The following is a 17,042-nucleotide window of genomic DNA, read 5'->3' on the forward strand; positions in this document are numbered from 1 at the left end:
AACCAGCTGTTTGTCCACTGGTCTGGTCTTGCACAAAGTGAGTAATTAAATCTGTATCATTTTACCCGAGAACAGGTTGGATTATACATAGCTGTAAGGCACAGTTGTTATTGTACACATTTAATAACATTAGTGGATTAGAAGCACATAGTATAGGTCTATTTTGTTATGCAAAGTATAGTACACAGAACATACAGTGTGTGAGTGGTGGTATTACCTGTACTTAGATGAGAAGGTAACTGGGTTTAACTTATCCCAGGACACTGGGAATGGGAATATTATATGAAGCAATCAGAATTTTCTACATATTTTTTTATAAATACATTAAATGCTACATACTACAAAATATGGAAGCCTGTTCCATATTTTAGGACTCTTTTATTTGCATGGCATATTTACTTTGAGTACCATTAAGCAATACTGTGCCTATTTCTTTCATGATACTTTGAGTGTCATTACATTTCTCAGAAAGAATTTCAAGTTTGAGTTAGCATAAACAGCCCTTACACTGTTTAGAAGATGAAGAGCACAGAGATGTGTGCAGAGCCTGAATGATGAGGTGGAGAAAATGAGGCAAACTGCCAGGTGACACTGCAATGTCACCTACATTAATACATTAATATTCAGCAAAACAGAATGGAAACAAAATGCATCATCAATTATTGTACAATTAGCTGATAATACACTAGCCTCCTTATAGTTAGGCAAGATTCATTCAGATGCATTTCAAAGTAGGGATAAATTAGGGACATTTGGACTTCTTCATTACAATCCAGTTGTAGACTGCACAACCACCCACAACAACACTGTTGTACATCTACAACACTGGTACACCCCAGTGTGATAACATTTGCCAGACACACCACTGGCCCTACTATCCATCTATTTCACAATTCTCAAAGCAGGTGAATAAGGATGGGAAGTGTTTTGCTCTTTTTGATGCCTGGCTCTTGCCCTGCAGCTCAGTGCTTAAATATTACATAGACTACCAGGTTATGGAGTGAAGTGAAAACTGCCAAATTACCTGGCTGCAGGTGTATTGATATGCTGGACTATCAAGAGAATAATGTATCAACAAAAGCTGTAGTGATTTTGATGTCACATACTAGAAAATAAGTATCAACTTGTACCACACTTAAGAGACGGTAACCTGATTAGCGCTATACTAGGGAACTTTTACTTCGAACATTGTCATATTTGGTGATTACTGAGATCACTTTGATCTTTGGCAACCTTGGGGATAACCAAAGTGATTAGTACCATACATGAGGGGGGGAGGGCCTGTCACCATGGTTATTGCCATAATTAGGGATGGTCACCTGAACCAGAACCATAACTTGGGGGATGATAATGGCAACTTGTTTTTGTATGCAACCATACAAGTGGAAATTACATTTAGTTACTATTTTGACCAGGTAGTATTCTCTAAGAGTGGTCTTACCTAGTTGTTTAGCAAATTCTTCTCCCCATCGTTCATGTGGCTGTTGACGTTCCTTGATAAATTCCGCACTCCAAGACTCAGATAGGTTACCTGCATCTTTTGCATTTGATGTCAGGAATTCCTCACTCCAATCTTTATTAACATCACTTTTGGCTCCTTCTCCTAATTTTTTAATAAACGACATAAACTGCAAAAATGCACAAAAAAATTATTAAATATTTTTCTCTAGTGGTCTCAAAATAAATTTTTCTTAATTTTATGTTTTTTTTTGTACTCATACTGAGTGTTTTCTCTGGCAATATTATTAAACCAGTTTTTTTTTCTTGTATTAGCATTCTTGATTTTTAAACCAAATCAAACATAGTCTCAACTTCACCTAAAATTACAAGTATGATGAGCACTGGTACAACTACAGCATTAATCAAAATAATATATATACTGTATATATATACTTCTTACATGCATGAGTAGCTTCAGCAAAAATAATATAAGACAAAAGATTATGATGGGAGAAAGTAAGAATATAAAATTAACAAAAAAACCAGCGTTGAATGTAATGAAACGCCATTTTCTGGGTGAGACCCGGAGGCTCTTCGGAGCTATCCAGGCTGATATTGCTAATGTCAGACTTTGGCATCAATCATGTGTATGGCGTTCTTAGGCCTACCGGGGACCACGAGCCACAACCTGGCCCCCTCAGAGAGGCACGAGGAGCTATAGCCTATAGAAACCCCCATGTGGTTGGAAGAATGGAATCTGCCATCTTTGTCTGCCATCTACTGGGGTCAGGCATCCAGAAAGGTAAGCATCCCAAAACAAACCCTTATTCTGATTAAAAAATTGCTACTGAGAGCCGAACTAGTGAACAGAACTCCCCAAACAAAAACGAGCTAACGAGCATGACGTCACCACGTTGTGGTGACATCAACAAAATGCATCATAAATTACTGTACAATTATGATGTACAGTAATTTATGATGCCATGTTCACTTTGTCCATGTTCAATTCCCTGCAAAAGCAGGGAACTGAACATGGACAAAGTCCAAACTAGCACGAACATTAGTAAACCAAGAACACACACTAAAACACACAATAATGTGTAGTAGAGAATAAGGAAAAAATGGAAAACACAAGAAAAAGACCAGAAAGACAGTCCAAGCACCAGCAGCTAGGGACAAGTATGTAGAAGCAATATGAGGAACGAAGAAGACAGGCAGCAATCAGGAACGAAATGGACATGACCTACTACACAGAGAAGCCAATGGATATGGAAGGGCTCAGCCAGGCACTGCACGACGGTCAAGGAATGCGTGTTAAGAGGCAAGAAAAGACCCAGGCATGGAAAGACTAAAGAAAGATCTCGAAAAACGGAGCCGTGCCCCACCGTGTAACGAACAACACAGACGGACAAGGAAGGTCATGGGAAGAAGCATGCAAGGGACCAAACAAAACACCACAACCAATCCCCAACACTCGCCCAAAAACCACGAACCAGCACCTGGCTGAAAGAGACGTTAGACCACATAAGCTCACCTGCAGAGCGTAGACACTATTGTGTTACGACACATCGTAGCCGAGAATATTCCGGGAACATTGCTAGTGGAATAAGGCCAGAGCAGCATGTGCAGGAGAAGAGTAGGATAGAAACGGATGCAGTGCCAGACACCTGTATGCAGAGAAAAAACAGGCGTTCTCCCCATATTTGTAATCCAGAACACCCCCAGTATCTACAAGGCACGGACTGGAGAGGTAAGAGGAGCGAGAGTGGCGAATCACCCGAGAGAAAAAGGATGTGGAACACCAACACCTGTGTACACTGTCCATAAACAAAACAAACTCCCACGGCGCACGCACAGGACGCATTAGGTCCGAACCGCACAACTCGCCTAGCGGGGAGGGCACCAACTAGGAGTATGTAAGGTATATTATCAACACCGAGACAGAGCACGGAGAGAAGATATAAGTATAAAAAAATGAGTACCGAAAACTAAAAAGAAGCACGGAAGAGGACCAACGAGTCTTAGAAAGGACTGGAGGTAAGCCTCACTGGAAGACGACAGACATTCCAATAATACGGGAAGTATCGAAAAACTTCCCAAACCTTCAAGATCCAACAGAAGCAAGCACAAAATCACGAAGGCTCATAAAGGCACAGTTGCACCCGAGACCAATGGTCACGCAAGACCCCGAAACAAGGGGAACATGACCTCAATATGACTGAGAATCGATGTCCCAAAGAAGAAGGGTGAGAAAACGGAGAGTACCCACCGGCAGGACGGAACCGATGGACCCGAAGGGACCAGGAACTGAACCCAGGGAGGGGCCGATGCCCAACAAACTCGTACACAGAGGGGGGAAAGGAAAACCCCACCCTCCATAACCGCAAGCCCCGCTCAGAGGGTAGAAAAACCCCGGCGGGATCCAACAGGGGCCCAAGGCCTCCAAGTCAGCCCCTCCCCAGCCCCAGGAACCCCCAAAGCAAGACCCGGGGCTGAGCCGTCACCCCAAAGTTCCACCCTCATAAGAAAAAGCCGGGGCACCCCGAGAAACAATAAGGAAGGGAGCCCACTGGCAGACCCATACATCACGACTGAAGGAACAGGCTCGAATGCTTCCGACGCTACCCCAGAAGGGGCAATCCCCGAGATCGCCCGAGTCTCAAGACCAACGAAACCCCGCCCCGATCCCAAAACTCACAGACGGTGTGCATCCGGAAGCAGGAAGGGGGGGGGACCAGACTAAACCAAAACAAGGGAAAGACAAGGGAGCGCGGACGGAAACAAAACCGAAGTGACCAACACCCCCAACCCTGGGTCACAACAACCAAAACGGGGCAGCCTCGGGGCTTCCAGGAAGCAAATAACTTGTAAGTTGCAACCACCTGAACCCAACATGCAATGCATGTGTTGCCTGCACCCACAGTCAGCATAGGACTGGGTAATTGAGTCACAAACAAGCAACAAAACTCGAAGGATTCCGGGTCGACGGTGTCATCGACCCAACAGGCAGCAGACTGAGGTAAAAAACAGTGAGTCACCCTGAGACAAGGGGGACAGAGCAACCCTCAAACTCGCACAAAGTGAGGGGGGGGGGGGACTCAGGGCTCACATCCATCGAATCCACACACCCCTGTGGTGATTCCCATGGTCCTGAGATGGAACTCACGCTCAGGGAAGCCCAGGCAGGGTATTGCTAACGGCGCCCAAGTCTACCAAACAACTTTCTAAGAACTGAACCGCTGAGACGTGTACACTCACAGGGACCAAGCAGGGGGGTAATACCGGAAAAAAGAAAAGTACTCAGTACACAGGGGGCAATAACCAAGGCAGGCAAACAAAAAGAAAAAGAAAATCCCCAAGAGGACAGCGTACCCAGGCGGAACAGAGCCGGCCGCTATGATTGGTGAAAACAAGCTGCATAGTACCTTGCGCCCCTTACCAGTGCAAACTGCCTCCTACCCTAAGGCGAACAAGGGAGTCGGAACACCCGAGCACACAAAGGGTGGCCGAAAACCGAGCAGTAAACAGCCAAGCAGAGGCAGAACCCAAGGAACTTGTGGAAGGTTGCCCCAAGCCACAAGGGCAGTACTTACCAGGCACCTAGGGAAGGGAACCCTAGGTGCATGCAGCCCGAGTATTGAAGAATTACTCCAGGCTCACACATTCCCTATAAGACAGCCACCACGCCACAAGGCACAGAGCTGAGACCAAGACTGGAGCCAGAGCACAGGACCTCTGCCTAAGGCATCAGCCTCAGAACTTGGGGCTTGGGTAGCCGGCGTGTGGGGTCTGGGGCTCCCCCTTCCCCCTCCCGGGGAGTGGGGGAGCTGCGCAAACGACGGCGTGGCGACGTCATGCTCGTTATCTCGTTTTTGTTTGGGGAGTTCTGTCCACTAGTTTGGCTCTCAGTAGCAATTTCTTTAACAGAATAGGGGTTTGTTTTGGGATGCTTACCTTTCTGGGTGCCTGACCTTGGTCAATGGCAGACATAGAATGCTTCCAACCACATGGGGGTTTCTATAGGCCAATTACTCCTCATGCCTCTCTGAGGGGGCCAGGTTGTGGCTCATGGTCCCCGATAGGCCTAAGAACTCCATACCCATGACTGGTGCCAAAGTCTGACATTAGCAATATCAGCCTGGATAGCTCCGGGAAACCGATGGGGCTCCCCCCAGAAAAATACAAAATAGAACAATGAGTGGAATAAAATGCCTCCATTCTTTTCAAGGCCAAGGAAGGTCAGGGGCATTCCTTGGCCTTGGTGGTTTCACCTGCTTTTACCTGGTCGCTAGTGATGTCAGGCAAGAATGTGGACGTTCTCTCATTTCTGAGGGATTGACATCTAACAAGGCAGCATACAGTGTAATCTTACTTGATGGGGATAACTTCACTATAAGAACTCAGAAATGGAAAAGAAATCCTACTAAAACAATAAGGTAATATAACTGGGGGATACCTAATTAAAGGTGTTATATAACTCTTCAACAAGTTCTACTGACCTCTGTGTTAGAAAACTTTGGATCGTCGACAGTTCCCAAGAGTTCATTAGCTGTTCTGGCTAGTTCTGAATCCTCTTGTGGGTTATACTCCTCCACCCATTTACTGGCCTCTGCACTGGCTGCTTCATCTCTGTAATGATAAAATCCATCAAAACAAAACTTGTTTGACAGGGTATAAAAGCACAATAACTATGAAAATATTTGTTTCTAGAAGCAGCTTTAGTATGCTAAATATAAAACTTTGACATCTAGTACTAAAAATGCACCATAAATTAGTATATAATGTCAGTGAAATGCATAAGGCAAATTTGCCCATATCTGGATGATGCCCAGTTATCAGACATCAATGCTGAAGAAAACTTGAACTCTTAAAATATATAACACTTCCATAATATATTGAAATATGAAAGGTATCTAATACAAAATTTTTAAGATAAATATTATAATGTTTATTTTCCCCTCATTTTGTATTCTGTATTGCAAAAAATCATAGTTATTTATTTAACTGACAAATTTACTGGACATGCAGTATTATGATTTAGTTTGTTCTCATTTCAAGGCATATGTAGCATGTTTAAAATGTGGGATGACATAGAGGTAGACACATCTAGCACGACACATTGCAGGTAATAGACAATATGCCTGTAAATTGGCACCAAAATTGACCTGATCCAGACACCAAAAACCATGAACATGTCCAGAAATCAACTGAAAATTCCAAGAAAACATGCCACACACACACACACACACACACACACACACACACACACACACACACACACACACACACACACACACACACACACACACCATGCCACCTTGCATATAAATATAAAATCCTCGAGGAATAAACCCCAGCATATAGGTGTCTGGATATCAGAGGTAAACAAATTGGTTGTAAGCGAGAGATTGCAAGTGGCATCGGGGATGGGGGGGAGGCACCACGAATGTTTTGATTATATGAACACACAAACCATGTCTCTGTCATTCTTGGCTGGACTGTTAGTTTTATTACAGTGGCTCCCTCACACTTTGCATGGTCCTTCAAGGACAATTTTGAAAATCTCCTTGTGGTATCAGTCTTACGTGTCATCCTGCCCAACTATGAACGCTCCTTTCCATAACACAATACTATACAGATCATATACCTCAGGGACCAGCAGGATGAACAAGTTCAGTTAAAGGGGCCTGTATGACAATGCTTCCATGAACCAACAACAGTTCTGCTGTCTGAATTAGTTTTATTTTATTTTCAAAAGAACATTAAAATTAATAGCCAAAAGAAGAAATATCTTCAATTGACTATAAATAAAAATCAACAAAGGTTAATAGAATTATTGTGTGTTTTAAAACTTACACAGAAACTCAAGGTGCTAGAGCAAGAACTTACAATAGATTCTCATTAAGATACTCGTGAGCCCATCGTGTATCACTGTCGGGTATGATATCTGGAGACGTGAGGCCATGTTGTTGTTCGAGAAATTCCTTTGTCCAGTCCCCTCCTGGACCAATCTCCTGAGTGCAGACAGAAATGTAGGATTAATACTTTCGCTGGCCCGACAGGGCACCCAAATCACACTGGAAAGTAGGCCGTGCATTCCCGGGGAGCACACACCCCAATGTCAAACTCATTCACTTACAATGTTCATACTTAATAATAAGACATCTTATCTTGAGTTATCTTGAGATGATTTCGGGGCTTTAGTGTCCCCGCGGCCCGGTCCTCGACCAGGCCTCCACCCCCAGGAAGCAGCCCGTGACAGCTGACTAACACCCAGGTACCTATTTACTGCTAGGTAACAGGGGCATAGGGTGAAAGAAACTTTGCCCATTTGTTTCTGCCTCGTGCGGGAATCGAACCCGCGCCACAGAATTACGAGTCCTGCGCGCTATCCACCAGGCTACGAGGCCCCTTAACGAGGCCCCTACGAGGCCCCATTGCAAAAATTTTTGCAAGACGACTTTTGCGTCATCTGCGTTAAAAGACGCATTAAAACTGCATTTTTTTTGTTTTATGATGCATTTTGTGGCATCAGGGAGGGAAGTGTTAATGTGGAAAATGGCAAATGTAAAAAGATTATAAACAGACAATTTGGTTCCACAACTAACCTGAACATGTCTCTCCGATGCTAGGTATTCCTCCGCCCAGTTACTGGCCTCTGAGGCTAGGTCAGCAATGCCTGGACCTCTCATGGGTCCAGTTCTGGCTCGCATGCTCTCTATTTCACGCATCTCCTGAAATTAATGTTATCTTCAATTAAAAAATGATTTATCTTGCCCGAAACGCTGTGCGTATTAGTGGCTTTAGACATAGTATGTACTAGCTCTATCTACACATCCAACATCACATATTCGAGTACAAATGCCAAGCAATGTTTATTAAAACATACAAGAACATTCATAATTTACAACAACCACAGTCGTTGTCAATAACTTCAACTTCAATTATCACTAAAACTGGAGTTTCAAATTTGAGATGTCTTCAGAAATCCAGTTTCTCACTGATTCTCACCATTTTTACTTATTATGTGCACAGTTGTCCATTCTACAATGTTTATTTTTTGGTTCTTTCATATACGCCAAACTTTCGGAGTTATAGATATTTGTGTCTCAATTTTAGAGCTTATAAAACTGCCACATTGACAAATTTTTTCTAGTAAACTATACAGTACTGCCAAACTAATTTCTATAAAATAAAAATGGAAGGTCATATACTATTCTGGGACCATGATAACACCAAATGAGCAATTTGTGAAATTTAATATTTTTAAGCTGATTTGAAAACCTAAAATTTTATAATTTTTTAAATTAATTATTTTTAATTGTTTGTGTGTTCATGTTACGATGATGCTCTATTATGAAAAGTTGGGGCATTTACCACTTAGATTAAGCAAAAAAAACTTTGAGAGTTTGAGCGTGTTTGAGCGCACCTTTTCCTGGCCCTACCTACTCTGCTCCATAAGTCATTGATGGAGTCTCGGAAGATGCTCCACTTTTTAAAAGAGTTATCACCTCCTTGGACCAAACCCATTACCATGAGACACCACACCCACCCGCAAACCACCTGGATTGTTACATAGATATTTGTGATGGTCTGAGAAGCATATTACAGTTCCAATAATAGTCTACATGTAAACTGGCAAATGAACCTTTGTCATAGAGATTATTCTCGTTATAACATTAATTGCCCGAAATGCTATTCGTGCTAGTGGCTGTACAAGAATGTAAGAACTCTTGTACAGTATATATAAATAAGCAGAAAAACCACATGTGAAAAATAGAGAACGCTAAATGCGTTTTCGGCTCAATTCGCCTTCATCAGTGCATTTTAGAATGCCAAAGTTTCTAAAATGCTCTGATGAAGCCGAATTGAGCCGAAAACGTGTTTAGCATTCTCTATTTTTCACATGTGGTTTTCGGAATACTTGGATCAGTGTTTTTGTGAACGTTGTTGCATATATAAATAAATAAAAAACAAAATAAAATAAAATAATGAAACACAAATTGATGGTTTAAAATATAAAAAATGTTTGCTGAAAACTTTTTTTTTTTAAGAATTTGGTTTTCTGTGAATGGAACTTGTTGGCACACTGAAATAGTTTTCAAATTCCATATTTCACATCATCATCAATAATATTTAGCATTAATGTATCTAAAAGTAATGAAACTAAACCTAACCTAGCCTAACCAAACCTTAACCAAATGTAATCTTTTACCTAACCTAACCATGGATAGAGTAGATAATATCACAAATTATGTAGGTGTTCCCAATCCATTCCCTTCAGGAGATCTCCTCCCTGAAGACAGGTTGCTTCAATAACATTTCCATTACTCTACCATCTTAGTGTCATCAGTTGGGGTTTTCACAAATCCTATGCTTAATACAGTAGATGGCTTGTGTGATAGCGACTTAACCAGGTAAAAATCCTTCGAGGACCTTGTATGCCCCAAACCCTACCTCCTCACCTGCCTTGGTTATCTTGAGGTTATCTTGAGATGATTTCAGGGCTTTAGTGTCCCCGCGGCCCGGTCCTCGACCAGGCCTCTACCCCCAGGAAGCAGCCCGTGACAGCTGACTAACACCCAGGTACCTATTTTACTGCTAGGTAACAGGGGCATAGGGTGAAAGAAACTCTGCCCATTGTTTCTCGCCGGCGCCTGGGATCGAACCCAGGACCACAGGATCACAAGTCCAGCGTGCTGTCCGCTCAGCCGACCGGCTGTTGCCTCCCACCGACATTAGTAACCTCGATATGAATTATACTGTAGTGACTGATCAAAATTCCCTCATCAACAGCACAAAAATACTTATACGATAATGTAATTTAACTTAGGGGATGTTTATCAGTGTTCGGACAGTAAAATTTTGAATGTAACATTACACACATGGAAAAAAGCAAGGCCAAAAGTGGTAGTGGTGTTTGTGTGGTGACTGGTTTCAAGAGGCTCCAAATATGATCTTCCTGGCCTTGTAAACTCTATGCAGCCAGAAAAAAGACATGGTTGTTTTTCCTGCGACTATTGTATAGAAAGCTATTAGTTTAATTCTTTTGTTATGTGTTTACATTTTGCAATCAGTTGCCAGCAAGGGTCAATTTGGTAACAAACTTTTTGACTTGTAGTTTTAATTACATTTATGGTAAGAAAAAGACTTCAATGAAATACACATCATAATTTGGATACACACATATATATTTAGCTTAACTGATAGTTGGACCAGTGATGAAAATAACTTGAAGGAACATTTGTAATGGTAGTCAAGAATGATCAGAAACAACATTTATAAGGCTAACCTGCAAGAGGGAATCCATTCTGAAGGCCTGTGGTGCTGCAGTAGCTGCCTGCTGTGTTTCACTCATAAACTCCTCAACGAGCTGGTCTCCTACCACTGCTGGCCCGTACTGTACTTTAAATACTCCTCCTGTTTAAAGAATAAGATAAAGAAAATTATCTTATAGCCTCAGCACCCTACTCCCACCTTTACATCAAGGGTGGCCACAGAAATAAAAATTCTCCAAGAGGCTCTGTCACAAACCCTGCACTTTTTCAAGCTCTGTAACCCCTCTTCCCACACTTTCTTTCAAATATTTATTGATCGTTCATGTCTCACGTTTTTAAAGATACAAAATTAAAAGACAACCATACTTTACCCTGTATTGGAGGACGACCCTGAGGCCATCGGAGGCCTTCATCCACCAGTGATTTGTCACGTGTGACATGGTGAGTGAGGCGAACAAGGGCATTTCCTTCACCGCACTGGGCATCAACCAGGTTACGCAAGGCCATAACTATGTTTGTGTTTGCTTGATGACTTCAGTTTCCTGCAAATTCATATTATAAATTTAATGAAACAACTGGCCATTATGATGTCACTCCATCAAAATAGCTATAAAAAATATAGCAGTCACTAAGCATAATGTCAAATCTGAATACAACATATCAAAAACAACAGCTACTCATCCTTGTTCAGGAGTAGCATTCGTTTGCTGCACAAGCGTCCCGGTAATATAGTTGGGTTTGGCACTAAAGGTTTTGTGTTTAGGGCATAAATGCCAAAACTGTGTTAAGGGACCTGGTGACGGAGGAGATTTTTCTAAATATGAAAATTAGTGAAATTTTTTTAAACAAATCTCTCGTTATTTGGCATCAGTGTCGTGAAAATTTAATTCTAATATGTTAAGAAATGGATTTTTTTAATAAATTAAAAAAAATAAATGGGTGCAAGATGGGCGGCAACCGGTACTGATAATAATGATAACACCACCTATTTACTGGCAATCAGGGATAAAGAGATGCAAGTACCTGTCCGACACACAAAGAAGAAAAGTAGTAGTAAGGAGGGTCTACTAAGTAGATATGCAGCTGGTGCCACCTGGAGGGCCAGATTTCACACATAATAATGAGTTAATATGTTATTATGCTGTATGTTATTATATATCATATAAATACATTGCCCAATGGCAATATTTCTTATGTCTCTATGTACGAAAAGATGACAACTACTTTTTGAAGGGTTTTATTTTATTTTTTGTTTTTTTTCTCTCCTTTGTTTCTATGTGGATTTTGTTGTGACTTCTACATCTTGGAGAATGCATATCTGGCATTACGCATTTGAAGTTGAACCGAAATTGGTCAACATGTTAATAAGCCACAGGTGGCAGAAGTTGTGACTTTTTTATTTTTTTTTGGCTTATTTATTTACAGATTTCAAACTCTACTCTCTTTATCTATTTAGGTTGTACTGATGAAATGAGGACCAGATGAGGGTCTTATCACTTATACAGTATGTGGGCAATAAAGTTACTGCAATATATATGTTTGTTATAAGTACATACGAACATAAGAATGAAAGTAACTGAAAAAGGCCTATTGGCCTTTTTTTTAGATATATTTTTATATATATATTTTTAAAGGCCTATTGGCCTTTTATTTATTGGCCTAGGTAGCTCTCCTATTAATATCCACCCAATATCACTCATATATATATGTCTAACCTACCGTTAAACAGTTAAGGGGACCAGTGTCTGTTTTATAGTTATCCCTAATGATCCCCAATATTTTGAGTTTTTTGTTGGGTTATTTTTCTTGACTTCCATTTCAAACCATATTGACCTACAACTTTTACACATTCGTATACGAATGCCAAGCAATCCTAATTAAAACTTACAAGATACTGTATGTCATAAATTCGAAGTACTATATACAGTACATTGTCGAGAACCTTAACTTCATTTTTCTCTATGAACAGAATTTTCAACTTTGAGACACTGTCAAAAATTCAGTTTCTGACCAATTCTCATAATGTTTACATATTATGTGCAAAGTTTTTAGTTCTAAGGTGTTCTTGTTGTTGTTTAGTCATAAAGCCATAACGTTTGGAGTTATAAATTTTTGGGTCTAAATTTTGCACATATTTGGATGGCAACATTGAAAAAGTGTTTTACAGTAAACTATACTCTCAAACAATATTTTGCTACAAGCAATATGAATGTTATATGCCATTCTGAGACCATAACAATTGGTTACGTATTAATATTTTGACACCAAATTTGAAATTGTGAATTTGTTTATATTTTTTCTGTTCATGGTATGATGTTGATCCATTAGGAAAAGTTGGAGCAATTACAATGAAGATATTAAAAAAAAAAAAAAAAATTTCGTGTGAGGAAATTTTGTTGCACTGTCATTGGGCTCCTTAAATTTTAAAATGTACATGGTACATCGATCAAGGCAAATGGAGAGACCTTTACCAAGCTGCCAGCTTCCTGTCCTCGTTGAGGCCACTAGAGTTAGTGATCCTCAGGTAAATCAGGGTTCATTCTCGACTCACAGTCGAGAATTCCGGGTTCAAATCCCAGGCGGGACAGAAATAGTTGGCTGCATTTTCTATCACCTAATGCCACTGTTCACTTAGCAGCAAGTAGGTACTCAGGGATTAGTCAGCTTCTTATGGGGTCGTATCCTGGGCAGGATTAGTAATTCAACCTGGGGGGGGGAACTTTGATATAAGAATGTAAGAACTCTTGTATTTTTAAAAAGAAAAAAAAACGTGTATGAAAACACTCTGGCTGCCTGTTCTCTAACACAATGAATTATTATTTTTGTATTATCAGATGGTGGCCTCCTAGAGGTATCCTCCACAATAGTTATATCAAGAGTCTCAAAAACTTGCTCTCATTAAACTAAACGGAAGAGAGCTCACTCACCCATGGGTCTGGAGAGCTCAGTCACCCATGGGTCTAAAGAGCTCACTCACCCATGAGTCTGGAGAGCTCTCTCACCCATGGGTTATCTTGAGGTTATCTTGAGATGATTTCGGGGCTTTAGTGTCCCCGCGGCTCAGTCCTCGACCAGGCCTCCACCTCCAGGTACCTATTTTACTGCTAGGTAGCAGGGGCATAGGGTGAAAGAAACTCTGCCCATTAATTCTCGCCGGCGCCTGGGATCGAACCCAGGACCACAGGATCACAAGTCCAGTGTGCTGTCCGCTCGGCCGCTCGGCTCCCTGGGTCTGGAGAGCTCACTCACCCATGGGTCTGGAGAGCTCTCTCACCCATGGGTCTGGAGAGCTCACTCACCCATGGGTCTGGAGAGCTCACTCACCCATGGGTCTGGAGCGCTCGCTCACCAATGAGTCTGGAGAGCTCACTCACCCATGGGTCTGGAGAGCTCATTCACCCATGGGTCTGGAGAGCTCACTCATCCATGGGGGGTCTGGAGAGCTCACTCACCCATGGGGGTCTGGAGAGCTCACTCACCCATAGGTCTGGAGAGCTCACTCACCCATGGGTCTGGAGAGCTCACTCACCCATGGGTCTGGAAAGCTCATTCACCCATGGGTCTGGAGAGCTCACTCACCCATGGGTCTGGAGAGCTCACTCACCCATGGGTCTGGTGAGCTCACTCATCCATGGGTCTGGAGAGCTCACTCACCCATGGGTCTGGAGAGCTCACTCACCCATGGGTCTGGAGAGCTCACTCATCCATGGGTCTGGAGAGCTCACTCACCCATGGGTCTGGAGAGCTCACTCACCCATGGGTCTGGAGCGCTCGCTCACCAATGAGTCTGGAGAGCTCACTCACCCATGGGTCTGGAGAGCTCACTCACCCATGGGTCTGGAGAGCTCACTCTCCCATGGGTCTGGAGAGCTCACTCTCCCATGGGTCTGGAGAGCTCACTCTCCCATGGGTCTGGAGAGCTCACTCACCCATGGGTCTGGAGAGCTCACTCACCCATGGGTCTGGAGAGCTCACTCACCAAGGGTATGGAGAGCTCACTCACCAATGGTATGGAGAGCTCATTCACCAAGGGTATGAAGAGCCCATTTATCCCAAGGGTATGAATCCATATTCATCCAAAGGATCTGAAGAGCTCCCTCACCCCAAGGGTATTGAAAGCCCTTTGGCCCCAAGAGCCTGGAGAGTCCTGTAATCTAAGGACTTTGAGAGCTCTCTCATCCCAAGGGCCTGAAGAGCTCTCTCCCCCAAGGATCTAGAGAGCTCTCTCACCCCTAATTGCCTGGAGAGCTCTCTCCCCCCAAGGACCTGGAGAGCTCTCATCCCAAGGGCCTGGAGAGCTCTCATCCCAAGGGCCTGGAGAGCTCTCATCCCAAGGGCCTGGAGAGCTCTCTCACCCCCAAGGGCATTGAGAGCTCTCTCTCCCAAGGACCTGGAGAGCTCTCTCACCCCAAGAGCCTGGATAGAGTTCTCTACCCATGGGCCTGGAGAGCTCTCTCACCCCCAAGGGCGTAGAAAGCTCTCTCTCCCAAAGACCTGGAGAGCTCTCTCATCCCCAAGGGCCTGGAGAGCTCTCTCCCCCAAGGACCTGGAGAGCTCTCTCACCCCAAGAGCCTGGATAGTGCTCTCATCCCATGGGCCTAGAGAGCTCTCTCACCCCAAGGGTCCTAAAACCTGCCCCACCCAATGGTCCTGGAGAGCTCTCTCACCTTAAGGACCTTCAGAGCTCTCTCACCCTATGGGTCTAGAGAACTCTCTTACCCCAAGATGATTAACTTGGCCTCCTCTCCCCCTCTTACTTCTTCGCCAGAAAACTGTACTGAAGAGGTGACAAGTGCGTCACCTGTGGGCATGACAACGACAGGACCGAGGGCCGTGGCAGGGGCGCGGCGGAGCGCCCCTGCCACCGTCAGTATATAACAAATCCCCGTGATAATGTTAGGGTTGGGGGCCGAGGTGTGGAGGCTGGGTCGGGAGGCCGCTCTCATCTCCCAGTCTTCTTCTCGCTGTCATTCTCCGGCCCACAAGCCTTGATTTATCACTCTCTCCCCTTACCTCTTGGCACGGAGACGCCCGGAAGTGGATGATCGCGTGAGCTTCACCTACAGCAATTAATAATTCATCAATCCCGGCAATATTCTTTAGCAGAGGTAGTAATTTTGTGCATTCCATCAAATACCCGAGACTCGTTCGGGCGCTCTACACTTTATTTACACTTTGTTACTGGCGTACTCTTCGATATTAAACGCGTATAAATAGTTCTAAATTAGTAATTTGGTCTAAGATTAAAACTCATTTGTCTTATTCTGCAAATCTCGAGCTAAAACGAGGTCCACCGCAAGCAAAGTGTGATTTTTACAAGGCCGCGTGTTTGGTAAGAGTTATGGTGGTGGGAGAGGTTCCAGCACTGTGACGGGGCGGGCCAGAGTTGGCCCTCGGGTGGCAGCAGCTCGGGCCAGGCGCGCCTCATGGCTTATACCTGTGCCACTCACTCTTCTTCACTCTCCCTCAACTACAACTCACTCTCTGATCGCTTATGGCTTGCCAAAATATAGCGACATGACACAAGTTGCTGCTGACGTTACTGTAGACTAAGGTATCCTTAGTCAACCTGTATGTATCCAAACATTGGTTCGACTTTGACGTGTCATCATTAAAAGCTTTTGTGTACCTTGTTATATATGTAGGGTTTATTTGTCAAGGAAAGTTATGTTGAGAAAATATCGTACAATATAGGTGCCTGCACAATAGCTGGAATGTTTGATAGCGTGCAAGGCCGATGAACAACGCTCTCATATAATAATTGCGATGTACCCTACTTTTTATAAAAACTAAAAAACTGCCACATTATTGACCAATTTCGTTCAGGTTTATATTCTCGTACAGTCTGAGGCAAGGCTCTTCAATACATATACCTTATAATACAGCACTTTATGTGATAAATCAATCCTATATATACTTACTCCATACGTTAATATAGAGAAGCTGTGTGTACTGACTTTCGCAACATACGTGTATGAAACTATATGAAGGAGTTTGCAAACAGTATAGAAACTGTCTGGACTAGGGAGAGAGAGAGGCTAATATGCAAGCAGCAAATATTTAAATAGTATTTGTGTTTTGATGTAAATATGAGGGATATAATTATGCTTTGAACGATCATATGGCTTTTGACACTATAATTGTGATAGGCTGCATTAGATAGTAGTTTATTGGTCCTCTGTATCACAATGGAGACTGGAGAGGTGTACTCTGCTTCTCGGTGTGTGTATACGCTTTGAGTTTACTTTGGCTCTGGGCTATATCCAGATCAAAAGTACTCTAACTGGTTGGTTCAAATTCAAATTCAAAATTCAAATTCAAATG

At 42.9% G+C, this 17,042-nt stretch overlaps 1 protein-coding gene across 1 annotated transcript in view; it reads right to left on the reverse strand.

Annotated features, from left to right (window-relative positions):
- Positions 1-15,868, reverse strand: part of LOC123766466 (peroxisomal targeting signal 1 receptor-like) — a 38,336-nt gene extending 22,468 nt beyond the window's left edge. The window contains exons 1-7 of the mRNA XM_069308237.1: positions 15,732-15,868; positions 11,090-11,260; positions 10,733-10,860; positions 8,049-8,174; positions 7,330-7,454; positions 5,940-6,069; positions 1,442-1,628 (exon numbers count right to left, since the gene is read on the reverse strand). Of these exons, the coding sequence (XP_069164338.1) occupies positions 1,442-1,628; positions 5,940-6,069; positions 7,330-7,454; positions 8,049-8,174; positions 10,733-10,860; positions 11,090-11,225 (832 nt within the window). The 5' untranslated portion in view covers positions 11,226-11,260; positions 15,732-15,868. The remainder of the gene's footprint in view (positions 1-1,441; positions 1,629-5,939; positions 6,070-7,329; positions 7,455-8,048; positions 8,175-10,732; positions 10,861-11,089; positions 11,261-15,731) is intronic.
- Between the last annotated feature and the right edge of the window lie 1,174 nt (positions 15,869-17,042).

Source organism: Procambarus clarkii, chromosome 62 (assembly GCF_040958095.1).
Source record: "Procambarus clarkii isolate CNS0578487 chromosome 62, FALCON_Pclarkii_2.0, whole genome shotgun sequence".
NCBI lineage: Eukaryota > Metazoa > Arthropoda > Malacostraca > Decapoda > Cambaridae > Procambarus > Procambarus clarkii.